The sequence below is a fragment of the Heptranchias perlo genome, chromosome 1, assembly GCF_035084215.1.
Source record: "Heptranchias perlo isolate sHepPer1 chromosome 1, sHepPer1.hap1, whole genome shotgun sequence".
Classification (NCBI taxonomy): Eukaryota; Metazoa; Chordata; class Chondrichthyes; order Hexanchiformes; family Hexanchidae; genus Heptranchias; species Heptranchias perlo.
In genome coordinates, this window is record NC_090325.1 from 197,841,042 (window position 1) to 197,868,956 (window position 27,915).

The following is a 27,915-nucleotide window of genomic DNA, read 5'->3' on the forward strand; positions in this document are numbered from 1 at the left end:
CTCTCTTAGTTTAATACTGTTTTTAAACAAAAGCTACAACAGGTGTGTAATCAGAATACTAATATTTTTACCCTTACACACATATACAATCTCTAAAGATTTTGAAATTTGCCCTCGTTTTTCAAAATTATTTGAAGAAGAAAAGCTGCTGGGCAGATTGTTCTAGGAGGTAAAGAAAAATTTCTCATCAATACAGCTGACTGAACAGCACGGATGCATACTGGGAAATCAGATACATTGCATATTCTCAGACTGCACAATTCAAATACAGTTCAGAGTCATAGTTCTGAGTAAAAATAGTAACTCTAAGCACAGGCTTTTGAAAAGGCTACAGCCTTCAAGTAAAAATTTAATGAAGGCATTGAAAAACACAATAGACAATTCACTGGATAAACTTAATGTTATTGTGAAAATTATAATTACCATATTTGTTTTGTTTAAGCCGTTACTTTGGATGTTAGAAATTCAGATACTGAAAAAATGTCACTTGAAAAAATTTACAGAAATAATTTGAAGTAATTTATAGGAACCACGTGGCCAAATTGCACAATCTCAAGGTAATATACCAACTATAAAATACTAGCTATTTCACACAGCATGGCCTTCTGAGAGGGTGAAGAGCATTTTGAGGGGGGAAGGGGAACAGCCAGAAGTCGTGGTCCATGTGGGAACCAATGACAAAAGGATTAAGGTCCTGCAGTCAGAGTTTCAGGAGCTAGGGAGGAAGTTTAAAAAAAACAGGACCTCAAAGGTAGTAATCTCTGGATGACACACTATTCCTATACTCATTAGCGTGTTTAATTGGAAGATAAAACAGATTAATGCATGGATGGAGAAAAGTGCAGGAGGGAGGGCTTCAAATTCCAGGGGCATTGGGACCAGTTCTGGGGCAGAAGGGACATGTACAAGCCAGACAGGTTGCACCTCAACAGTGCTGGGACCAATGTCCTCGCAGGGAGGTTAACTAGTGCTGTGTTTAAACTAATTTGACAGGGGGATGGGCACCAGAATGAAACATTAGAAAAGAGAAACAAGGTGCACAGAGGACTGGGAGAGACAAATAGTGCTAGAGTAAAGAATAGTTCAGAAATAGGAGGGATCAAACGGGCGGCAAATGCGAGGCAGATTAAGATGAGTTTGGATTGCATGTGCATAAATGGAGATAGCGTAGTAAATATGGTTGGTGAGCTGCAGGCATAAGGGAACAGTGATCATAGTATCATTAGGTTTAGAATAGTTATGGACGAGAAACCATCAAGCATAAAAATACTCAACTGGAGGAGGGTTAATTTCAGTGAAATAAAAAGGGATCATGCCCAGGCAGAGTGGAATCAAAAATTGGTAAGCAAAACAGTAATTAAACAAAGGGAGGCTTTCACGGAGGAGTTGGTTCGGGTACAGAGTAGACACATTCCCAAGAGGGGAAAGGAAGGGCATCCAAAGCTGGAGCTCTCTGGATGACCAAAGATACAGAGATTAAAATGAAACTTGATTGAGTTCTTTGATGCAGTAACGGAGATGGTTGATGAGGTAGTGTGGTTGATGTGTATATGGACTTTCATAAGGCATTTGCTAAAGTACTACATAATAGACTTGTAAGCAAAATTAAAGCCCATGGGATTAAAGGGACAGTGGCAGCATTTTTTACAAAATTGGCTAAGGGACTAAAAGCAGGGAGTCATGGTGAACGGTTGTTTTTCAGACTGGAGGGAAATATACAGTGGTGTTCCCCAAGAGTCGTTATTAGGACCATTGCTCTTCCTGATATATATTAATGACCTGGACTTGGGTATAGGGGGTATAATTTCAAAGTTTGAAGATGACACGAAACTCGGAAATGTTGCTAAACAATGTGGAGGATAGTAACAGACTTCAGGAGGACATAGACAGACTAGTGAAGTGGGCAGACACATGGCAGACGAAATTTAACGCAGAGAAGTGTGAAGTGATACATTTTGGTGGGAAGAATGAGGAGAAGCAATATAAACTAAATGGTACAATTTTAAATGGAGTACAGGAACAGAGACCGGGGGGGTGTATGTACACAAATCTTTGACTGTGGCAAGACAAGTTGAGAGGGATGTTAAAGCATATGGGATCCTGGGCTTTATTAATAGAGGCATGGAAGTTATGCTAAACTTTTATAAAACACTTGTTAGGCCTCAGCTGTGGTATTGTGTTCAATTCTGGGCACTACCCTTTAGGAAGAATGTCAAGGCCTTAGAGAGGGTGCAGAAGAGATTTACTAGAATGGTTCCAGGAATGAGGGACTTCAGTTATGTGGAGAGACTGGAGAAGCTGGGGTTGTTCTCCTTAGAGCAGAGACGGTTAAGAGGAGATTTGATTGAGGTGTTCAAAATCATGAACAATTTTGATCGAGTAAATAAGGAGAAACTGTTACCAGTAGCAGGAGAGTTGGTAACCGGAGGACACAGATTTAAGGGATTGGCAAAAGAACCAGAGGCGATATGGGGAAACATTTTTTTATGCAGTGAGTTGTTATGATCTGTAATGAACTGCCTGAAAGGGTGGTGGAAGCAGATTCAATAGTAACTTCCAAAAGGGAATTGGATAAATACTTGAAGGGGAAAAAATTTACAGGGTTATGGAGAAAGAGCAGGGGAATGGGGCAATTTGGATAGCTCTTTCAAAGAGCCAGCAAAGGCACAATGGGCCAAATGGCCTCCTTCTGTGCTGTAACATACTATAACACTGAAAGAAAGAACTTGGATTAAGTGTAAGAGGACTGGAGGATTGCAAATGTTACACCCCATTCAAAAAAGGGGCAACTGCAAGCCAGTCAACCTAACATCGATGGTGGGGAAACTTTTAGCGACAATAATCCGGGACAAAATTAATTGACATTTGGAAAAGTGAAAGTCAGCACGGATTTGTTAAAGGAAAATCATGTTTGACTAACTTGATTGAATTCTTTCATGAACTAACGGAGATGATTAATGAGGTTAGTACGGTAGATGTGTATATGGACTTCCAAAAGGCATTTGATAAAGTACCACATAATAGACTTGTAAGCAAAATTAAAGCCCATGGGATTAAAGGGACAGTGGTAGCGTGGATACAAAATGGTATTAAGTGTAGTCACTGTTATAACGTAAGCAAACGCAACCAACAATTTTCACAGTGAGATGCAAATGCATTTATTCATGCAACTGCAGTATGTAGGGGCACAAATTTCTTTACATTTCTTCAATGAACAAGGAGCACTATTTATTTTCATTTGTGAACTTTGCCATGGGAGATTGAGCCAGCTATCCCATAATTTGGAACTCTCTTCCGCAAACGGCAGTCAATGCTAGCTCAATTTTTAATTTTAAATCTGAGATTGATAGATTTTAGTTAACTAAAGTTATCAAGGGATCTGGGGCCAAGGAGTTAGGTAACAGATCAGCCATGATCTCACTGAATGGCGGAACAGGTTCGAGGGATTAAATGGCCTACTCGTTTTCCTATGGTCCCATCACATGCCTAAATTTCCCCATTGCCTTCTAGCCAGGAGGAACAAAGCACAGAAGCTGAAGCCTGGAGGAGGTGACAAAGTGTGCAAACTATCTTATATTAATATAAAGTGATGGCCCAATAATAGTACAACAAAAATTACAGAATTAATAGATTTTTAGAAATTAAGTCTACTTGCGGCTTAGGCATGGGCAAGAGAATCAGAGAAATTTATTGCACAGAAGGAAGCCATTCGGCCCATCATGTCTGTGCCGGCCGAAAAAGAGCTTTCCAGCTCTTGGTCCGTAGCCTTGTAGGTGACAGCACTTCAAGTGCACATCCAAGCACTTTTAAATGCAATACGGGTTTCTGCCTCTACCACCCTTTCAGGCAGTGAGTTCCAGACCCCCACCACCCTCTGGGTGAAAACATTTTTCCTCAGCTCCCCTCTAATCCTTCTACCAATTACTTTAAATCTATGCCCCCTGGTTATTGACCTCTCTGCAAAGGGAAATAGGTCCTTCCTATCCACTATCTAAGCCCCTCATAATTTTATACATCTCAATTAAATCACCCCTCAGGCTACTATGTTCAGAGAAAACAACCACAGCCTATCCAATCTTTCCTCAGAGCTAAAATTCTCCAGTCCTGGCAACATCCTCGTAAATCTCCTCTGTACCCTCTCTAGTGTAATCACATCTTTCCTGTAATGTGTGACCAGAACTGTACTCAAGCTGTGGCCTAACTAGTGTTTTGTACAGTTCTAGCATAACCTCCCTGCTCTTACATTCTATGCCTTGGCTAATAAAGGAAAGTATCCTGCATGTCTTCTTAACCACCTTAGCTACCTGTCCTGCTATCTTCAGGGATCTGTAGACATGCACTCCAAGGTCCCTCTGTTCCTCTACACCTCAGTATCCTCCCATTTATTGTATATTCCCTTGCCTTTTTTGTCCTCCCTAAATGCATTACCTCACATTTCTCCGGATTGAATTCCATTTGCCACTTTTCTGCTCACCTGACCAGTCTATTGATATCTTTCTGCAGTCTACAACTTTCCTCCTCACTATCAACCACATGGCCAATTTTTGTATCATCTGTAAACTTCTTAATCGTGCCCCCTACATTTAAGTCTAAATCATTGATATATACCACAAAAAGCAAGGGACCTAGTACTGAACCCTGCGGAACCCCACTGGAAACAGCTTTCTAGTCACAAAAACACCTGTCGACCATTCCCCTTTGCTTCCTGTCACTGAGCCAATTTTGGATCCAACCTGCCACTCTCCCTTGGAACCTATGGGCTTTTACTTTTCTGACCAGTCTGCCACGTGGGACCTTGTCAAAAACCTTGCTAAAATCCACGTAGACTACATCAAGCGCACTACCCTCATCGACCCTCCTTGTTACCTGATATTAAAATGCAATGATATTAAAACATTTATTCCAGGGGCAGTGAGTGTGTTTATACTCCAGGTGTCACAGGGTAGTGAAAGTTTACTCCAGGTGTGCATTTACACTACAACAGTAGTATCACTGAAGTGGTTTCACTTTGCAGCTATGCTGCAGAGTAAATGCAGCTTGAATCCCAAAGTTAGGGTCTGAACTGATAGAGTGCAGTGAAGTGAGCCTCCGTTCTGTTTTCGAGTTGATTCAAGTCTTGATTTACACAATAAATATTTAGAATAAATACAAAACTGGAACCAGCTCAAACCAAAGCTAAACTAATCAGAATGCCGACAGGTGTTGCTGGACCAGTGGATGGGTGCTTATTCTAGGCACCCCTGCATCAGCCGAGGGGGTGTTTACTCCGGGTGTCTCAGGCTCGGTCCCGCTCCTTACCCGTCGGGCGAATACTCCAGGTTGAAGGCCGCTCCGTAGGTCTTGGTGCTGAGCGTGACGGAATCGGCCGGGTTCATGGAGCCGTACAGACTAGTCATGATGCAGTAGGTCTCCCGACCAGGGTCCACCAGCGGTCCGAGGCCGCGGCCCACCGAGCGGCTGTGGACCCAGGAGAAGACACCAGCTGGCCGGTGGTGGCCGGACCGGCGGGCCGGGCCTGGTTCCCCGGGCTGACTTGGTTCCCCGGGCCGCCTCCTCCTTTCCGCGCTCATTGCGGCCTCGGCAGTGGCTGCGCGCGCACTCCAACCGTCACAACCGCCGCGCGCCCGGCGCCTCAGCCAATGCCCTCCCCACGGCACCTGCTTCCGGCATAAACGTTCCGGTTCCGCCGTCACCGGCTACAGCCCGCGTGCGGACCCAGGGCCTCCTGTCAAGGTGAGTGGGTGTTTACTCCGGGTGTCCCATCGCCAGGTGAGGGACTGAGAAGCGAAGTAGCGCCCGGGTGGCCCTGGAGAGAGGGAGGACGCGGTGTCTGCCCGTGCGCTTGAGGCTTTCCGCGACCGGTGGGCACCGCAGGGACTGGAGTGCAACCTGGGTCGAGATAATAAAATTATAATTTGACACTTATTTTGGGGTTTTATTGATTTGCTGCTCATAAAAACACCCCTCCCCCCCTCATATAAAAGGGGGGCCTAAAACACAAAATAATAGACGAACCTCACTTTTAAAAGGGGGGCCCAAACACGGGAAAAACCTGCTGACACAAAGGGCAGTAGCAGAATGTCAATAAACCTGGAACTGCCCCTCTCTGATTGCCCAGGAGTTCCCGGGCTCACCAACCCTCCAGCATTGTCCTGGAGCCTCCAGTCATTAAAGATTAAACTCCTGGACATTGCTGCCTGGTAGAAAAATCATAGGGACTTTAAAAATGCTTTAATTTTAATTTTCTTGGAACACTTTGATTTATTTGTTATAAAAATATTAGAAACAGGAAAAAGACTGTTTGACTGGGCCAGTGGTTGAAACTGGAATGTCTTGTAATGAAACCTCTCGGTGCAAACAGAGATCTCAACCTCCTTGTATGGGATGATGTGGAGATGCCGGTGATGGACTGGGGTTGACAAATGTAAACAATCTTGCAACATCAAGTTATAGTCCAGCAATTTTATTTGAAAATCACAAGCTTTCGGAGGCTTCCTCCTTCGTCAGGTGAATGTTTTTTTCCCGTGTTTGGGCCCCCCTTTTAAAAGTGAGGTTCGTCTATTTTTTTGTGTTTTTAGGTCCCCCTTTTATATGAGGGGGGGGAGGGGGTGTTTTTATGAGCAGTAAATCAATAAAACCCCAAAATAAGTGTCAAATTATAATTTTATCCTTGTATGGGGTGAGAGGCTAGAGGTTGGGAGTCCATCGACTGTGACCAAACTCTTGCATTCAGGGCAGTCTTTTTCTTTAAGAAGAATGCAATAAGTCAGTGGAGACATTAGAGATAGTTATAGATAGTGATAGACTTCAGGAGGATATAGACAGGCTGGTGGAATGGGCGGACACGTGGCAGATGAAATTTAACCCAGAAAAATGCGAGGTGATACATTTCAGTAGGAAGAACGAGGAGAGGCAATATAAACTAAACGGTACAATTCTAAAGGGGGTGCAGGAACAGGGATATCTAAGGTATATGTAAGCAAATTGTTGAAGATGGCAGGGCAGGTTGAGAAAGCAGTTAACAAAGCATAAGGTATTCTGGGCTTTATAAATAGAGGCATAGGGTACAAAAGCAAGGAAGTCACGATGAACCTTTATAAAACACTAGTTCAACCACAACTAGAGTATTGTGTCCAAATCTGGGCATTGCACTTTGGGAAGGATCTGAAGGCCTGGGAGAGGGTGCAGATGAGATTTACTGGAGTGATTCTAGGGATGAGGGACTTTAGTTATGCGGATAGACTGGAGAAGCTGGGGTTGTTCTCCTTGGAACACAGAAGATTGAGAGGAGATTTGATAGAGGTATTTAAAATCATGAAGGGTCGAGACAGAGTAGATAGAGAGAAACTGTTCCCATTGGCGGAGGGGTCAAGAACAAGAGGACACAGATTTAAGGTGATTGGCAAAAGAACCAAAGTTGACATGAGGAAAAAAATGTTTACACAGGGAGTGATTATGATCTGGAATGCACTGCCTGAGTGGGTGGTGGAGGCAGATTCAATTATGGCTTTCAAAAGGGAACTGGATAAGTACTTGAAAGGAAAAAAAATTGCAGGGCTATGGGGATGGGGCAGGGGAGTGGGACTAGCTGGATCGCTCTTGCATAGAGCCGGCACAGACTCGATGGGCCGAATGGCCTCCTTCCATGCTGTATCCTTCTGTGCTGTATCTTTTCTATGGTTCTATGGTGGGATTTTATCAAAGACTTTCTGAAAATTGAAATAAACCACATCCATTGGTTTTCCCTTATCTATTCTACCAGTTACAGCCTCAAAAAACTCCAGTAGGTTTGTCAAACATGATTTCCCTTTCATAAATCCATGTTGACTTTGTCTAATCCCATTGATATTTTCTAAATGCCCTGTTATCACATCCTTTATAATAGACTCTAGCATTTTCCCTACTACTGATGTTCAGCTAACCGGTCTGTGGTTCCCTGTTTTCTCTCTCCCTCCTTTTTTAAATAGTTGGGTTACATTTGCCACCCTCCAATCTGCAGAAACTGTTCCATAATCTATAGAATTTTGGAAGATGACAACTAATGCATCCACTATTTCCATGGCTACCTCTTTTAGTACTCTGGGATGCAGATTATCAGGCCCTGGGGATTTATCGGCTTTCAGTCCCATTAATTTCTCCAGCACTATTTTTTTACTAATAATAATTTCCTTTAATTCCTCCTTCTCACTAGTCCCTTGGTTCACTAGCATTTCTGGGAAGTTATTTTGTGTCCTCTTCCGTGAAGACAGAACCAAAGTATTTGTTTAATTGCTCTGCCATTTCCTTGTTCCCCATTATAAATTCTCCCGTTTCTGACTGTAAGGGACCTACATTTGTCTTCACTAATCTTTTTCTTTTTACATACTTGTAAAAGCTTTTACAGTCCACTTTTATTTTCCTTGCATGTTTACTCTTATACTCTATTTTTCCCCTATTAATCAATCTCTTGGCCCTTTTTTGCTGAATTCTAAACTGCTCCCAATCCTCAGGCTTGCTACTTTTCCTGGCAACTTTATATGACTCCTTTTTGGATCTAATACATAATTTCTTTTGTTAGCCATGGTTGGGCCGCATTTCCTTTTGTTAGTGCACTCTTTTGTTTGTACGCTCTGTCCCTTCCTGACACAATCTGGTTATCCTTACCCCAATCACTTTCCTGCACTGCTTCCTTGTCTTTTTAGCATTCTGGATTTCTCTCCACCGGGACCTTCCCCCCCCCACTTATTTAGTTTAAAGCCCTATCTACCTCCCTAGTTATTCAATTCACTAGAACTCTAGTCCCAGCATGGTTCAGGTGTATATGGATTTTCAAAATGCGTTTGATAATGTACCACATGGTAGGCTTGCATTAAGATTGCAGCCCATGGAATAAAGGGGGCAGTAGCAACATGGAATCAGAATTGGCTAAATGACAGGAAACGGAGAGTAGTGGTGAACGGTTGTTTTTCGGACTGGAGGGAGGTGTACAGTGTTGTTCCCCAGGGGTCGGTGCTGGGACCACTGCTTTTCTTGATATATATTAATGACTTGGACTTGGGAGTACAGGGCACAATTTCAAAATTTGCAGATGACCCAAAACTTGGAAGGGTAGTGAACAGTGGGGAAGATAGCGATAGACTTCAAGAGGATATAGACACTCTGGTGGCATGGGCGGACACGTGGCAGATGAAGTTTAATGCGGAAAAATGCGAGGTGATGTATTTCGTTAAGAAAAATGGGGAGAGGCAATATAAACTAGAAGGCATAATTCTAAAAGGGGTAGAGGAACAGATGTATGTGGGGGCCTATGTGCATAAATCGTTGATGGTGACAGGGCAGGTTGAGAAAGCGCTTAAAAAAGCATACGGGTTCCTGGCCTTTATAAATAGAGGCATAGAGTATAAAAGCAAGGAAGTCATGATGAACCTTTATAAAACACTGGTTCAGCCACAACTGGAGTATTGTGTCCAGTTCTGGGCACTGCACTTTAGGAAGGATGTTAAGGACTTAGTGAGGGTGCAGAGGAGATTTACTAAAATTATTCCAGGGATGAGAGACTTAAATTACGTGGATAGACTGGAGAGGCTGGGATTGTTCTCCTTGGAACAGAGAAGGTTGAGAGGAGATTTGATAGAGGTATCTAGACAGATTGGATAGAGAGAAACTGTACCCATTGGTGGAAGGGTCATTGGCAAAAGAACCAAAGGTGATATGAGGAAAAACTTTTTTACACAGTGAGTGGTTAGGATCTAGAATGCACTGCCCGAGAGAGTGGTAGAGACAGATTCAATCATGGCCTTCAAAAGGGAACTGGATAAATACTTGAAACGAAAAAATGTTCAGAGCTATGGGATAGGGCAGGGCAACGGGACTAGCTGGATTGCTCATTCATAGGGCTGGCGCGGACTCGATGGGCCGAATGGTCTCCTTCCGTGCTGTAACCTTCTCCCTCTGTACCTGATTGATATTGAATTCAACCCCTTTAATTCACCCTCCTTCTCACTCATTCCTGTGTTTATTTCCCAATCCTTAAATCTCATTGGTTAAGGAGATACCCTGTTGGGTGCCCTGTTGCCCTCGTTGCGCCGTTATCAACTCGTACTTTCAGCAACTTTGTGGGCAAAAGTTTTTGAGCTGAAGGGTGCAGGGGCAAGTCTAACTAACAGCAGATGCTATTAGCCACCCTGCTACAGCAAATTCTGGTCCATTGGGAAACTATTTGGCCACAGTGGCATTAAAGTGGAACCTGATCCTGTCTTTATCTGATGTGCATGTGTGCACATCCAGCAAAAGTTCCTGGATAGCAATCAGGAGTTGGCCAATTTTTCTGATCCTTAATCCAGGGGCACTATGGCCAATTAAAATCGCTTGTCCATTGCCACAGCTGAGATCAATTAAGTCAGCATAGACCAGGGATGGGGCCCTCTCTTGATCTGTGACTGGATAAACACTGAGCTAACGGAGTGGCCATATGTATTTTTACTTCTATTTAACACTGAAAATATAGAAAAGTCTTGTATGTAGTGCAAGTCCATCACACTTCACTGTCAGTTATTTGCTGCTGTTTGTTCTGACTTTGAAGAACTGCCATAGTTTAAGATGTTGTGAAACTACAGAAAGAATGACCCTGTAATTGACCTCAGGAATTGTTTAGCTGCTAATTGACTTCAGGATGAGCCTATTTACAATTAGAAGTTGTAGCCTTAAAAGGGCAGGTCATTTACACACATTCCCCTTTAGCAGCAGAATAATACATTTTGTTTTACATGGTATCATGCTCCTGTGATTATAAACCAGTGTATATTCTGCAATCAACAAGACCACAGGAGATCCACTAGTATTTATAAAGATAACCCAGCCACAGCGATGTGCTAGTCTGTTACAGCACTGCTTGGTGTGATATGGAGTCGTACGAGCCAGAAAAGGTCACGGTTTGATTCTCAATATGTGCTGAGTTAGCTGATCTTTGCTGGAGAAAAACCAAAAACTACAAATGTACAACTCCCAAGGTTACTGAATGAAACCATTACGGGAGATGTGTTAGCTGTGTTGGGGCAGGTAGGAGTGGAAAGATGGAGTATTGGGAAACGATTAGCTCACCAACCTTATTTATCATGCTTCGCACATTTACACACATGCACTCTAAACCTATCTTAGACCATCTCATATTCTCTCAGTCTGATCCCACCTAATATTGTACTATTTCTTACGCTAGTGCTATCTGTCTCTCCCAATCCTTTGTGCACCTTGTTTCTCCTTTCTAATGTTACATCCTGGTGCCCATCCCCCTGCCAAACTAGTTCAAACCCTCCCCCACAGCACTAGTGAACCTCCCCGTGAGGATATTGGTCCCAGCTCTGTTGAGGTGCAATCCATCTGTCTTGAACAGGTCCCTCCTGCCCTAGAACTGGTCCCAACGCCCCAAGAATCTGAAACCCTCCCTTTTGCACCATGTCTCTAGCCACACATTAACCTGTCTTATCTTCCTATTTCTGTACTCACTAGTGTGTGGCACTGGGAGTAATCCAGAGATTACCTCCTTCCTAGCTCCTGAAATTCTGACCACAAGATCTCATTCCTTTTCTTTCCTATGTATAACCACATGGACCACGACTTCTGGATGTTCCCCTCCCCCCTGCAGGCCTGATAGGGGGTGCAGAAAAGATTTACTAGAATGGTTGCAGGGATGAGGGACTTCAGTTATGTGGATTGACTGGAGAAGCTGGGGTTGTTCTCCTTAGAGCAGAGAAGATTGAGAGGAGATTTGATAGAAGTGTTCAAAATCATGAAGGGTTTGGATAAAGTAAATAAAGAGAAACTGTTCCAATTGGCGGAAGGGTCAAGAACCAGAGGACACAGATTTAAGGTGATTGGCAAAAGAACCAAAGGCGACATGAGGGAAAACTTTTTTACGCAGCAAGTAGTTTATGATTTGGAATGCACTGCCTCAAAGGGTAGTGGAAGTAGATTCAATCGTGGCTTTCAAAAAGGAATTGGATAAATACTTGAAGGGAGTGAGCAGGGGAATGGGACTAACTGAATTACTCTTACAAAGAGCCGGCATAGGCTCAATGGCCTCCCTTCTGTGCTGTAACCATTCTATGAGTAAGGCATCCTGAGTACGACCATAAAGTGACTGTTGACAGATTTAATAGTGATTTTCTTATAAAGCTGAATGCTAAATACAAGGATCTCAATCAGGCATTGAAAAGGCACAGGAGACAGAAAAGGACAGGGTAAAAACACTTTCAAAAAGGAGGGGAATAAAGTAGAAGGTGGATGGAAGAAACAGGAAGGAAAATAGCATGGGAACAGCTAGATCTGAAATCTGCATTATGCTAGTTTGGAACAATATAGGAGGCCATAAACAGAGGGCTCAGAGTGGGAATGGGAAGAAGGGCTGAAGTGGTGAGCCAAAGGGTGGTTAGATCCAGACTTTCACACAAAACAGAGATGTTTGGCAGTTGGAGAGTTACAATTGGCCAAAGGAGTGGGAAATATCAGCCAGGATTCCTGCTCCTGATTACACTCACACACACACACACACACACACACACACTTCCAGCAGTGGTTGCTGTGTGTGTGTGTGTTTTGTTAAGAGTCTTGACCTCAATATCCTTTGTAATTGAATGGCCTAAACTGTCCAGGCTCAAAGGCGAAGGATGGGTACTTGGCTGAGGTACTCGAGAGCTGTCAGCACCAGTAAAACCAGGCCTTTTTTTATATTCGTTCATGGGATGTGGGCATTGGTGGTGAGGCCGGCATTTATTGCCCATCCCTAATTGCCCTTGAGAAGGTGGTGATGAGCCGCCTTCTTGAACCGCTGCAGTCCATGTGGTGAAGGTTCTCCCACAGTGCTGTTAGGAAGGGAGTTCCAGGATTTTGACCCAGCAACAATGAAGGAACGGTGATATATTTCCAAGTTGGGATGGTGTGTGACTTGGAGGGGAACGTGCAGGTGGTGTTGTTCCCATGTGCCTGCTGCTCTTGTCCTTCTAGGTGGTAGAGGTCACGGGTTTGGGAGGTGCTGTTGAAGAAGCCTTGGCGAGTTGCTGCAGTGCATCCTGTAGATGGTACACACTGCAACCACAGTGCGCCAGTGGTGAAGGGAGTGAATGTTTAGGGTGGTGGATGGGTGCCAATCAAGCGGGCTGCTTTGTCCTGGATGGTATCGAGCTTCTTGAGTTTTGTTGGAGCTGCACTCATCCAGGCAAGTGGAGAGTATTCCATCACACTCCTGACTTGTGCCTTGCAGATGGTGGAAAGGCTTTGAGGAGTCAGGTGGTGAGTCACTCGCCGCAGAATACCCAGTCTCTGACCTGCTCTCGTAGCCACAGTATTTATGTGGCTGGTCCAGTTAAGCTTCTGGTCAATGGTGACCCCCAGGATGTTGAAGGTGGGGGATTCGGCGATGGTAATGCCGTTGAATGTCAAGGGGAGGTGGTCATTGCCTGGCACTTGTCTGGCATGAATGTTACTTGTCACTTATCAGCCCAAGCCTGAATGTTGTCCAGGTCTTGCTGCATGCGGGCACGGACTGCTTCATTATCTGAGGGGCAAAGGCAAACCAAGCCCAGTCGATCCTGCAAAGTCCTCCTCACGAACATCTGGGGACTTGTGCCAAAATTGGGAGAGCTGTCCCACAGATTAGTCAAGCAACAGACTGACATAGCCATACTCACAGAATCATACCTTTCAGCCAACGTCCCAGACTCTTCCATCACCATCCCTTGGAATGTCCTGTCCCACCGGCAGGACAGACCCACCAGAGGTGGCGGTACAGTGATATACAGTCAGGAGGGAGTGGCCCTGGGAGTCCTCAACATTGACTCCGGACCCCATGAAATCTCATGGCATCAGGTCAAACATGGGCAAGGAAACCTCCTGCTGATTACCACCTACCGTCCTCCCTCAGCTGACAAATCAGTCCTCCTCCATGTTGAGCACCATTTGCAGGAAGCACTGAGGGTAGCAGAATGTACTCTGGGTGGGGGACTTCAATGTCCATCACCAAGAGTGGCTCGGTAGCACCACTACTGACCGAGCTGGCCAAGTCCTGAAGGATATAGCTGCCAGACTGGGCCTGGGGCAGGTGGTGAGAGAACCAACACGAGGGAAAAACCTACTTGACCTCGTCCTCACCAATCTACCTGTCGTAATTGCATCTGTCCATGACAGTATTGGTAGGTGTGACCACCGCACAGTCCTCGTGGAGATGAAGTCCCGTCTTCGCAATGAAGACACCATCCAACGTGTTGTGTGGCACTACCACCGTGCTAAATGGGATAGATTCTGAACAGATCTAGCAGCTCAAAACTGGGCATCCATGAGGCACTATGGGCCATCAGCAGCAGCAGAATTGTATTCCAGCACAATCTGTAACCTCATGGCCCGGCATATTCCTCACTCTACCATTACCAACAAGCCAGGGGATCAACCCTGGTTCAATGAGGAGTGTAGAAGAGCATGCCAGGAGCAGAAACAGGCGTACCTATAAATGAGGTGCCAACCTGGTGAAGCTACAACTCAGGACTACATGCATGCTAAACAGCGGAAGCAACATGCTATCGACAGAGCTAAGCGATTCCACAACCAACGGATCAGATCAAAGCTCTGCAGTCCTGCCACATCCAGTCGTGAATGGTGGTGGACAATTGAACAACTAACGGGAGGAGGCTCTGTAAACATCCCCATCCTCAATGATGGCAGAGTCCAGCACATGAGTGCAAAAAACAAGGCCGAAGTGTTTGCAACCATCTTCAGCCAGAAGTGCCAAGTGGATGATCCATCTCGGCCTCCTCCCGATATCCCATCACTGAAGCCAGTCTTCAGCCAATTCGATTCACTCCACATGATATCAAGAAACGGCTCAGTGCACTGGATACAGCAAAGGCTTTGGGCACCAACAGCATCCCAGCTGTAGTGCTGAAGACTTGTGCTCCAGAACCAGCTGCGCCTCTCGCCAAACTGTTCCAGTACAGCTACAACATTGGCATCTACCCGACAATGTGGAAAATTGCCCAGGTATGTCCTGTCTACAAAATGCAGGACAAATCCAATCCGGCCAATTACCGCCCCATCAGTCTACTCTCAATCATCAGCAAAGTGATGGAAGGTGTCGTCGACAGTGCTATCAAGCGGCACATACTCACCAATAACCTGCTCACCGATGCTCAGTTTGGGTTCCGCCAGGACCACTCGGCTCCAGACCTCATTACAGCCTTGGTCCAAACATGGACAGATGAGCTGAATTCCAGAGGTGAGGAGAGAACGACTGCCCTTGACATCAAGGCAGCATTTGACCAAGTGTGGCACCAAGGAGCCCTAGTAAAATTGAAGTCAATGGGAATCAGGGGGAAAACTCTCCAGTGGCTGGAGTCATACCTAGCACAAAGGAAGATGGTAGTGGTTGAATGAGTAGCTTGTTGGAGGGAGAAGGAGGGAAGGAAATTTGGTGAAGACAATCTGAATTCAGTTTGAACCCTAGCTACAATAACAGAGTACAATGATGTTACTGTGACAAAGCAATGACATTTAGGAATATGATTACACAACGGAAGAACCAATAAATAAAAACCTTTATCATAGATTCAGATTTTTATTTTAAGTAGAATCATAACTACTACTAATCATGACATTTACACAAAAAATCGGAATTGCAAGACAAATCCTGCTCCATACTCCTTTTAAATACTATACCTTAGAGTACAGTAATAATTTACAACCACATGCTACTTATTTTTCAAGTTTTTCACTGGCGAAGTATTTTTGTTCATTACAAAGGACAAACTGTAGTAAATTATTAGCTGGATCGTGCCTCTCAGTGATATTCAAGACTGCATCAAACTACACTTCAAAATCTGTAAAATATTCCAATTACCAGTTAGTCTTTGCTGGGAAGGCATCTTTCTCTCACCCTCCTGTACTGGGTTCTACTTTCTTTCTCTCCCACCCTCCCTGTACTGAGTTATGCTCTTATTATTCTAGATACTATACTGGATATTTTACATGCTTTCAAAACTCAACTTATTATACAGCAATGTAAAAACATTGAAAGGTTGCACTACAAGGACTGGAAAGCAGGACTCTGTGGCTGGAATGGGAGAAATTCAAGATGACATTCAACCCAAAGATGATCAGTTATCAATTCCAAAGTGATCATCTTGCAATCAAACTTAAGTTCAAATACCTCCAGATGATCCTAGCAATTATTTATTAAAATCTTTAGTTATACAGGATGGTTTCCCAAGCTATCAGCAACAACAGGCTATTAATGAGTAATTGCTTAGTATAGACAGAACTGGAGAGACTAGGATCTGTAGTTTCAATGTAATGAAAGCATAGATAAGGAAGACATTTAGCCAATCTATCTGCTCCTTCTACAGGATCCTCCTCCTGGATCTCATCCCACTGCTTTAACTTTCTGAAGGAAAGTTCTGCATAAATACTCCCTAGTTGCCAACGATAATCAGGACTCCACTCTCATTCTCCAGCCCTGGATTGATGATTTTCACAGGTAACATCCTATACTGGCAAGACTAAAACAGCCTAATGGTCCATTTCCACAATACAAGTACACAGCAATACAAGGAGTTGGAGGAAGGGGCAATTGGATATGTTCTATTTCAAATCTTTACTTGAATCATTCAGCCTCCTCCAGCGCTGCACCCTTCCTTTGCCTCCAAATCTGGCCATCTGTGCTTCATCACCTCCCTTCACCCAAACATTGGTGGCACAGCCTTCAGCTGCTTTGGTCCTACTCTCTGGAACTTTTCCTAATGCCCTCCCCTTTCTACTTCCCTCATCCTCAAAACCATCTCTTTGACCAAGCTTTTGGTCACCTCTCATAACTCTCCCACTATTAACTGTTCATTCCGTTCACCAACCCCTCCCTGTAAAACACTATAGCAAAAATGGATTTTTGCCTGTTAAATTTTTAACTTGTATTGCTCAAAATGGCTTGTAAGAGATTAATTTCGGACAGCATCTCCCAAACCCGTGACCTCTACCACCTAGAAGGACAAGGGCAGCAGGCACATGGGAACAACACCACCTGCACGTTCCCCTCCAAGTCACACACCATCCCGACTTGGAAATATATCGCCGTTCCTTCATCGTCACTGGGTCAAAATCCTGGAACTCGCTCCCTAACAGCACTGTGGGAGAACCTTCACCACACGGACTGCAGCGGTTCAAGAAGACGGCTCACCACCACCTTCTCAAGGGCAATTAGGGATGGGCAATAAATGCTGGCCTTGCCAGCGACACCCACATCCCATGAACGAATAAAAAAACATGCAGGGTCATACAAAGCATTTTTCAACTGAAAGCCATCTGCTCAGAACAGACAAGTTATCTTTGAAGGATTCCACAAGGTACAAGATTCTAAAGCCTAAGCTCTTTGTCTACTAAGTGTGCGTCTCCAGTCTGTCTTTCCAGTAGAATCACGTGGCAGCATGTGATAAAGAAGTTAGAACATGGAAACAGGCCATTTGGCCCAACAAGTCCGTGACAGTGTTTACCCTCCACATAAGCAAATAGTCCCATTTACCCACCCTGTTCCCATTTTCCTTCATTCATCTAACCAATCTAATCTTGAATGCTGATATAGTTTCCACCTCAATCACTAGCCCTGGAAGTAAGTTCCACAGCATACAACTGTTAAGAAATTTCTCCTGCTCTATTTTAAGTGTCTTACATTTAATCTTGTACCTATGGCTCCTCATTCTAGACCCTTCAAGTACAGGCAACAATCTGCTTCTATCTACCCTGACATATCCTTTCATAATTTTAAACACTTCTATCATATCACTCTGTTATCTACATTATTATAACAAAAAAGGCCCAATTTTTCAACTCTATCTTCATATACAATCCAGTATGTCAAGTGTACAGAGTGAGGCTTCTCTGTTACATTGTTGTTTACTTAGATATTGAGCAAAGAAAGGTACGAACCAGATTGTGAGGTCTGCTTAAGCTTAAGTTGGTGATATTGAACCAGAGAAAATATCTAGTCCACAAACCTAAAAATATGTCAAGCACCTTAATGCTTTTCTTCGTTGAAGGTGCTATATAAATGCAAGTTGTTGCATTAACTAAAGTTAATCTTCGTCCCGTCATTAGTTCATAAAGGATACAAGATAAAAAGTGGTGGAATATGATTTGAATTCCATGAGTGAGTTATGGTCAGTGGTTTTGTATCCCATGGGTCATATATTTCATTTATTGCACACATTAGGTAAGAAGTTAGAATTAAAATAAAGTTGAAATAAATATTAATTTTAAATGGGAATTAAATTGGTGTGTGAACTACAGTGGTTCCTGTGATTTCACTATATGTTTCATTAAGTTTCAATTCCTACGAAATTAAATGAAATTCATCAAAATTGCAATGCAGAAGCAACCCATTCAGACCATTGTGCCTATACCAGTTCCAGTTTTCAATGGAAACTATCTATTCTAATCCCATTTCTCTGTCCTTTCCTCCTATCTTTATGTTCTTCCTTCTCAAATACTTTTTATTCCCTTTTAAATGATGTTATAGCCTCTGTCTCAATAGCTGTGTGAGATAAAGCATTCCTTGTCCTGGTAACCCTTTGAAAAATGTCTTTACTTCCCCCATTGATCTTTGATGATAGCCCTGTCTATGCCACTTGTTACTGATTCATTAACCAGTGGGAACAATCTTTCACTATCTATTTTACCCTTTCAAAACCTTTCCTAATTTTGAAAATCTTAGCTCATGCCATGACCTTATGTGTTTGTGAAAAAAGCCCCAATCTTTCAAGCCTTTCCTCATAACTATAACCTCTTATTCATGGTATCATTCTAGTGAATCTTCATTTTACCAGTTCCATGGCTCCAATATCCTTCCTATGATGGAGGTATCTAGAACTATAATTTTCTCATTCTCAGTATCATTTTAGGAAATTACTGAAGATTGTTGTTCAAATGAAACTGCCTTCCTCTTCTATTAGCTAATAAGTAATTAAGATTAAAACTATTGTACTAAAATTCCTTTAATATAATTATTATACACTCTTCTTGCTGAGATACAATTAAAAATACTTGATGTCTATCACAATTTTCTGAAAACCCCCAAAATATTTTATTTTAAATAGGAACTCAACAGGGTTCAATCTGCACATTTATTTTAGGTGCACAAACAGATTAATAAAGGAAACAGTAAACCCTGTATTGATTGATTTATCTTGAACAGCAGAACTAGTTGGATATAATACCATATCAATAACTATATTCTGGGACTGCAAGGATGCCTAGATATGCCCATATAATGTACATAACCGTGTATGTGTATATAAAATGGTACAAAATCATTGAGGGCGATTGATCCCATCACCTAACAGTCACTTCCTTTGGTGTTTTTTTGATAAATCTCGATCACAATTGTTACTTCCTAATTTTAAAAACTGCAGTTAGAATTTCTGCTCAGTTTCATCTTTGCAGGGAATTCATCCTCTTATTTTTGCATCTAGTTTTACTTTTATTTTACATTTTGCAGGACTAGTAGCTACGTGTTCCAGAGCCTTCACTTTAAACTTAAATAAGATAGGATACTTTTGAAATAAACAGCAGGCTGAATTAGAATCAGAAAGAGAACATGGACATCAGACGATCTTAATCCTCTCTCTTTTCCTTCTCCTTGGGCATTCTTCCCAACGTATAAAACTCTTCGTTCGGACGCAAATCAATGAGGTGAGCCAGACGATTGGACATCGAAAAAAACGCAGTTATCGTGCCAATGTCCCAGGCATCCTCACGATCAAATCCATGCATTTCCAGTTTTTTTAGATGGTCCTCACTGATGTTTTCTGCACTGCTGATGGTGAGAGCAAAATCCAGCATGGCACGTTGCCTATCATCCAGGTCAGCTAACTGCCTGTTCACGACCACCTAACAGGAAGAGGCAAAATGCAGGGAAACGTCACCAACAAACGGCCAAATTCCAGTCAATTAGAAAGCTCAGTTCTTTTGCAGACAGAATATTTCATTATTACTCACCTGATCTGCCAGAATTGGATTTTTGGAATATATTCGGTGTAGGGCACTGTGGGCAATGACACAGTACGGACAGTGATTATTAGCACTCGTGGCCACAATAATAAGTTCTCGATCTGCTTTGCTGAGATTACCTAAAGACAAATTTGAAGGGTCAGGTAGGAACAGAAAGAGAAAAGTTTAGACACATTCCTTTTCCACAGGAATTTCACTCATTAAGGAATTGGACATTTCAGTAGTTTTCTCCAAAACAATACACTTCATGGTTATAAACCGCAAATATTCTGTGTGGTGGAGGAATCCATTCTTTGCCATTACCATAAGTTTTACAGCACATGTGACGCACCATATCTGTACCAGCTTTGCTAAAGCAATCCAAAGCTAACTTGCTGTCCTGCCCTGTAGCATCCTCTACATCAAATATTTATCCAATTTTCCAGTAAAAGACATCATGGTTGCTGGGATTTTAGAACAATTCAGCAGCTCTCGTGGTTATTTTTTTCTGGTGCCAGCCCACAAATTACCAGAATACTGAATTCCATTCCACAACCTGCCATGGTGGGATTTCAATTCGCAACCTCTTGATTGCTGCTCCAGTATCATAACTACTACACCACCATAACCACAGCACCGTACACATAACCAACCACTACAGCACCATTCCCATAACGATGATAAGAACATAAGAAATAGCGGGAGTAGGCCATACGGCCCCTCGAGCCTGCTCTGCCATTCAATAAGATCATATCTAATCTTCAACCTCAACTCCACTTTCCCACCCGATCCCCATATCCTTTGATTCCCTTAGAGTACAAAAATCTATCGATCTCAGTCTTGAATATACTCAATGACTGAGCATCCACAGCCCTCTGGGGTAGAGAATTCCAAAGATTCACAACTCTGAGTGAAGAAATTCCTTCTCGTCTCAGTCCTAAATGTCCAACCCCTTATCCTGAGACTATGTCCCCTAGTTCTAGACTCTCCAGCCAGGGGAAACATTCTCTCGGCATCCACCCTGTCAAGCCCTCTTAGAATCTTATATATTTCAATGAGATCACCTCTTATTCTTCTAAACTCAAGAGTATAAGCCCATTCTGCTCAATCTTTCCTCACAGGACAACCCTCTCATCCCAGGAATCAATCTAGTGAACCTTCATTGCACCATCTCTAAGGCAAGTATATCCTTCCTTAGGTAAGAAGACCAACTGTACACAGTATTCCAGATGTGGTCTCACCAAAGCCCTGTACAATTGCAGTGAGACTTCCTTACTCTTGTACTCCAACCCCCTTGTAATAAAGGCCAACATAGCATTTGCCTTCCTAATTGCTTGCTATACCTGCATGTTAACTTTCTGTGATTCGTGTACAAGGACACCCAAATCCCTCTGAATACAAACTTTTCTTAGTCTCACCTTTTAAAAAAATATTCTGCTTTACTATTCTTCCTACCAAAGAGGATAATTTCACATTTCTCCACATTATACTCCATCTGCCACCTTCTTGTCCAACCACTCAACCTGTTGCAGCCTCTTTGCATCCTCCTGACAGCTCACTTTCTCACCTAGCTTTGTATTGTCGGTAAACTTGGATACATCACACTCGGTCCCCTCATCTAAGTCACTGTAAACAGCTGAAGCCCAAGCACTGCTACTTGCAGCGCTCCACTAGGGATATATTACCCATTTTTATTTGGTCAAAAATGCAATTAGCCAGCAATGACATTGATCTAGACATTGGCACAGAGAAGTTAAAATCAGGACATCAAGTCAGATGCCTGACAAAGATCTCAGATCTGGACTTGGGGCTGAAAATTAAATGTGAGCATTACCGACTGGAAGACTTTACAAATATATGTCAGCCACAAAAGACAGCTGGGGAATTATTCTCACTTTTCCAGCAGTGGACACAGAATGTAAATATTTAAATAGGCATTTACAATTTCATTCAGCTGTCCAAACAAAAGCTAACAGCTCTCGTTACACACAGGATTTCTCACCACCACAGCAATTCAGACAAATTATTCGGAGAGCAAACACTTGAAATGTTCCCTTTTTTAAAGCGAGATCAAGTTCCCATTTAAAACAGTAGTGTACTGTAAGTGTAAACATGAGTTTTGAAAGCTGCAATATCACTCATACACCTTGTGTACATCCTCCTTTCCATTCCAAAATGAATTTGATTTCAGAAAACAAAAGTTCTTTATCTGTACCTTCAGATATTTTTGGTAATTAAACTGCTTTCAATCTGAGGTTACAAGTCAATGTCAGAAATATTTAAAGGGATGAAGTTTAGATGTTATGATACATGTGAGTGGGCTCTAACCTCAAATCAGCTTTCAATCTGCTTACTCAGGTAGAGATAAAGATCCCACTGCACTATTCAAAGCAGTGCAGAGAACTCACGTTGTCCTGGCCAATTTTCCTCCCTCAACCACCATCAACAAAAACAGTCTCACCGTCCACAATGGGATTACACAACTGTCAGCACATTCCAAAAAATAATTAAAAGTGCTACATAAATGCAAGTTCTTTCTTTCCTTTTGTCGTACCTGTTTCTTTGTTCATTAGGGCATTGTAGTATGCAAAGAATGCCCTGAATTCCACAGGCCGATAGGAAAGTGCTTTGAATATATTTGGCAAAAATCCACCCTGTAAAACAAAAGTAATATTGAAGACACACTGCGTGGTTCCCCAGGTTATATATACCTCTAAATTTGGACAAAAAATTAAATTCCAATATTTTTTTTAAACTATACAAAAAATACTTAATGGAGTAAGGGAGGGAGAGAGAGAGAGAGTGAGTGAGTGAAAGAAGGGAGAAAAGAAAAATAATTTTTCCCTCCCTCCCGCTCCCCAATTTTAAACTTGAGAAACTACCAATACAATAGCGGAGAAAATTAAGAGAAATTGGAAGTATCCACCAAGGATTTCCAAAGTGACGATCGTGCTTGATAAACCTCAATGAATTCTTTGAGGAGGTAACAGACATAGTGGATGGAGATACAGTGGATATTGTGTACATGGACTTTAGGAAAGCCTTTGACAAGGTATCACACATAGGAGATTACCAGAGAAGATTAAGGGGCATGGAATTAGGGGGAGGATAGCAAACTGGATTAAAAATTGGTTCGAAGGGAGAAATCAGAGTGGGAATTAAGGACAGTCTCTCAGGGTGATGGGTAGTGGTGTCCCATTGGGTTCTGTTCTGGGGCCATTTCTGTTCACTGTGTATATCAATGATTTGGATGTAGGGCTAGAGAGAGTGGTGTCGAAATTTGCAGATGTTACTAAAATAGGAGGTACAGAAAATTCTTTAAACGACCATAGGAATCTGCAAAGGGATATTGATAAGATGGGGGGATGGGCTAATAATTGGTCGATAGAATTCAATGTCAGTGAGTGTGAAGTGATGTATTTTGGTAACAAAATACCAGCAGCAATGATACTGTGAATGGCAGTAGGCTCAGTGATGTAGAAGAGCAGAGGGATTTGGTGGGGGGACAGGTTCACAGGACATTAAAGGCAGCTCCTCACGATAAGGCTGTAAAAAAAAGTTAATGAATTCTAGGTTGCATCACAAGGTATAGAATATAAAAGCCCAGAGGTAATAATGAACCTGTATAAAACCTAAATAAGACCTCAGTTAGAGGACTGTATGCAGTAATTGGCTCCACACTATCGGCATGAGGCTTTAGAGAGGGTACGACACTAGGATGCTGCCTGGTGTGAGGAAATACAAATATGCAGAAAGACTTGAAAATTTGGGTCTTTTTTCATTAGAACACAGATTACGGAGTGATATGATAGAAGTGTTTAAAATGATGGGACAGAGTAGATAAAAGCAGACTGTTTTCAGTAATTGAGGGTCTAGGGGCCATAAATACAAGATTAAATGTGAAAGATTTAGCACAGGGATCAGGAGAAACTTCTTCACACAGAGAGTTGTGAGGCTGTGGGATTCACTTCCAGGGTTAGTGATTTAGGCAAAATCTATTCAACGTTAAAGATTAGATTGGATAAGTGGATGAAGGAAAAGGGGTTGACGGGATATGGAAACAGGGAGGGTAAATGTGATTAGGACTATTTGTATGTGTGGAGGGTAAACAGACTGGTTGGACCAAATGGCCTGTTTCAGTGGTGTAACTTCTATAGATAAGAATAGTGCAGAACAGAACCCACAAGACAGCAGTCAGTTTGTGCAAACTCACTAACAATTCACAGAGATACGGTAGTCAGGTGGTACTGACAGCAGCCAATGAAACGCTAGGGCCAGAAAGCAGTCTTCCACTGCAACTTCCCGATTATTTTAAAAATATTTGCACTCCGTTCCACTCTCCAGTCTTAAACACGTGGAAACAACCACGGTTCAGCCACATTCACAAGGCTTTTTTTTGCCAGAAATAGATTTTATTTATTAAATATAAAAATATATTGAAGTATTTATTAATTACATTTATCCATATATATTAGTTTTATGACTGCACATTGAGCTGGCTGGCCCTCTCCTGCAGTCTTCACCCTTCCACCCTTTGTATGTTTATCTCTGGCACCAAACACAGGAGCCAATTGATTGCTGCCACTGAGTCAATGAATAACTGGAGAGCAATTATAACATAGCTACATTTGGTGTTTTTTAAAAAAATAGTAGTTTATTCAATGTTTTCATGCACCATCATGCTGAGTAACTTATTTTTAAGGAATTGGAGAAGGAAAGCTTCAAACCAACGGGTCCCACCTTCTTCTTATTCAAATAGTTTATTGCATCTCTTATGCCCATTGCTGCCTACTGACTGGAGAATGGGGACAGAGAACGGATGCCCGTAGCCTGTTCATCTTCAAAAATAGCAGCCTGGCAGGGCAGTGAGAGGTTTCTTACACAAAAAATAATCTTGTGTTAATAATGCAAGATCTAGGAATAATGTAAGATTTAAAGTTAGAGACATGGGTGACCAATAATGTTAGTTAGATTTATCACCTAAATTAATTTTGATTAATATAAATGCCAATAAAACCATTTTGGTCCTGAATTTCCACAGGTGTTGCTCCAATCTACTCCCATAACTTTGGTGAGAGATTGGCAGAACCCCAGGCATTTATGCCAATTGTCGCTTGTCTCATTACACCTCCCCTCAATGATCTGAATGCCCACAGCTCAGAACACTCCTCCCCCCACTAGTCCCACCACCTTTGCCGGCTGCATTTTTAAAATCATTTTCACCCTGTGCACTGAGAAAGTTCCCCAGGCAGAGTTGTTCACTGAACAGCATCCCCTCCTATGCCCCTCCTTTCCCTTCTCCCATTCCCCCTCCCCACTTCCCATTATCCCTTCCCCCTTACTCTCTCCCATTCCTCCTTAGCTCCTGATCTCTTCTTCCCCTTCCCCTCCTCCCGCATCTTTGTCCCCCCTCCTCTGTCTCCTTCCTCCCCTTCATTCTTCTATGTCCTCCCCTCCCTGATGTAGTCCAATATCCCTCCATGCCCTCTAACCTTGCTTGGCACGGATACTGCACTGGGTTGCATGCATGTGAGCAATGTCATGGGAGATCAACTAATCAAATAAATATTTTGAATCCTTTTTTTAAACAAACAATGGTGGATGAGAGACTGTAGCTGTAAAGGAGGATATGGGACAATTGTTAGAGATAACTAGAAAAGTAATTGGTTCTGAAAAAAAGTTAGCAGTACTCAAGATGGAAAATTCACTGATCCCTGATTGCAGACACCTGGGCTGTTGAAAGACATCAGAGAGAAGATAGCAGAGGTTCTGGCCACAATTTTTCAATCCTCCTTAAAAATAATGTTGTGCCATTGGCCTGGAGAGTAGCCGATCTAACACCCTTAATCAGGAAAAGAGATAATAAACTGGGTAACTGCAGACCAGTTATATAACTTCTGTTGTAGGCAAACTCTTAGAATCCATAATTTGAGATAAAATTTAGTACTTAGAAATGCATGGGTTGATCGACAGCAGCCAGCACAGATTTGTTAGAGGCAAATCACATTTGACGAATTTTATAGAGTTTTTTGAAGAAGTGGATAGATAAAGGGAATGTAGTAGCGAGTTGTTATGATCTGGAATGCGCTGCCTGAAAGGGCGGAGGAAGCAGATTCAATAGTAACTTTCAAAAGGGAATTGGATAAATATTTGAAAGGGAAAAATTTGGAGGGCTGCTAGGAAAGAGCTGGAGCACGATGGGCTATAAGATTCTATGATTCTAGTAGATGTATCGTATGTGAATTTTCAAAAGGCGTTTGATAAGATGCCTCAAAAAATTCAGGTGTATCCTAAAAGATGAAATATAGCAGCATGGATAGAAAGTTGGTTGATGGACAGAAAACAAAGAGTTGGGGGTAAATGGATGTTCCACTCTTGATATAGTAAGTAGGGAAAGAGTATTTCCTCTCTTTGGGGAGTCAGTGATGAGGAGTCATCAATTTATCATCACAGAGAGTGAGGAGAGGAGTTAAGAGAAATTTTTTAAAGCTAAATCTGACGCTATTTAAAACATATTACAGCTTAAACCAAAAATCCCTTCTGGGCCAAATAGAAAAAAAAATCACTTGCACACCCAATTGCACCATTATAACATTTCCATTTCTCACATCTACCATCTGTACGGCCTAACTTAGCAATTTATGGGCAGTGTATATGTGAATTTACACCCACCAGAAGCTAGGCTGGAATTATTTTACGTAGAACCCTTAAAACCAGCAGATCGATCCAGTCAGTCTGGTTTGGACTTTAATTCAGGAGTGGGAGTAGCACTGTACTAACCAACGGAACTAGTCTCGAGTACAGAGGTATGGTTTTCATTTGTTTTGAATAAAGGTGCATACTTCTATTTTCCAAAAGACTTTCTTTTATTTTTCATATTCTGGTTTTCCCAGGCCACCTACCAACAGTTGCTAAAGGTGCGGATGGACAAAAAGCTCCAATGCCTTGAGTCAGCCACAAGGAAATGCATGCAAAGCAACTCATGGACAAATCTCCCTCTCACCTCAGATTGGGAAGCCCTTGGCCCCGGGTCAGTACGTGTCCAGGGAGCCACAGCAAAGACTGTTAACTTAGGACACGAGGAACAGCACAGAAGTGCAACGTGTGGAAATTAATGGCGCAGCCCGTGGGAATTAAGGTGCAGCCGCGCGGCACGTAAGCCTGAGAACAGGATTAAACTTCTTGGGAAGCTGAATGATAGCTTAATCCGGTCCATTATATTCTGTTGAACTTTTAAAACAATTTAACAGGTGCTTCTTGATAATATTTGCACTTATATGTTGCTATTTGAAATTGGAACTTTTAACTGGAAATTATTTCTGTCACAATGCACAGCCTTCTCTGCAAAGTGATAAAATGAATAAATATCATTGAACTGCAACTGGTGAAATAAGCGGTTAGAATACCAACAAAGTACAAGTTTAATCCAAAGGAAAACGCTAACAATAAAGGACAGCACAACACTTTCAGGAGTAAGAATGCCCACCTTGGTTTCTACCTCCTCCATCAGTTCAACAATGTCATATGGCAGATCCTTTTTATATGGAACAGGATATCGCCCAATAGGTCGCTCAGGTTCCCCGGACTTTGTGCCGTATTCCAGTTTGCCTGCAGCAGGTCTCACTCTTGTCCATCTTGATAACACAATGAAAGACTAAAATAGGAAAAATGCAATGAGCAGAGAAAATAAAAAAGTGTCTTTATGTTTCTTCAAATTCCACAATGATACTTGCAATGCTGAGTACAGTTTTACAATGAATACCCAATTTTCCATAATTCAGAATTGGAAATAAAGTGCCGTCTATTAAAAAAAAGTAAACTGCAGTAAAAGCTCATTTTTACAGTGGGACTGTCTAGTCTACAACTTAAAGAGGGAATCTCACTATCATCGCCCTTTAGAAAAAAATAAGTACAGCTTTACTA

The 27,915-nt window shown here is 42.4% G+C and overlaps 2 protein-coding genes and 1 long non-coding RNA gene across 4 annotated transcripts in view; 1 reads left to right on the top strand and 2 right to left on the bottom strand.

Moving 5' to 3' along the window:
• wdr32 (WD repeat domain 32) overlaps window positions 1-5,639 on the bottom strand; it is a 44,700-nt gene extending 39,061 nt beyond the window's left edge. The window contains exon 1 of one of the 2 annotated variants that reach the window (XM_067994925.1): window positions 5,299-5,639. In XM_067994925.1, coding sequence (XP_067851026.1) covers window positions 5,299-5,570 — 272 coding nt within the window. In that variant the 5' untranslated portion in view covers window positions 5,571-5,639. The remainder of the gene's footprint in view (window positions 1-5,298) is intronic. The other variant, XM_067994919.1, reaches the window with a different exon arrangement.
• Window positions 5,618-27,707, top strand: LOC137331270 (uncharacterized). The gene is made up of 2 exons (XR_010965414.1): window positions 5,618-5,733; window positions 26,886-27,707. It is a non-coding gene; the product is annotated as an uncharacterized lncRNA (long non-coding RNA).
• Window positions 15,558-27,915, bottom strand: part of si:ch211-175m2.5 (uncharacterized protein LOC568697 homolog) — a 33,146-nt gene continuing 20,788 nt past the window's right edge. Inside the window, exons 2-5 of the mRNA XM_067994939.1 lie at window positions 27,479-27,646; window positions 22,547-22,646; window positions 20,002-20,132; window positions 15,558-19,893 (exon numbers count right to left, since the gene is read on the bottom strand). Of these exons, the coding sequence (XP_067851040.1) occupies window positions 19,618-19,893; window positions 20,002-20,132; window positions 22,547-22,646; window positions 27,479-27,646 (675 nt within the window). The 3' untranslated portion in view covers window positions 15,558-19,617. The remainder of the gene's footprint in view (window positions 19,894-20,001; window positions 20,133-22,546; window positions 22,647-27,478; window positions 27,647-27,915) is intronic.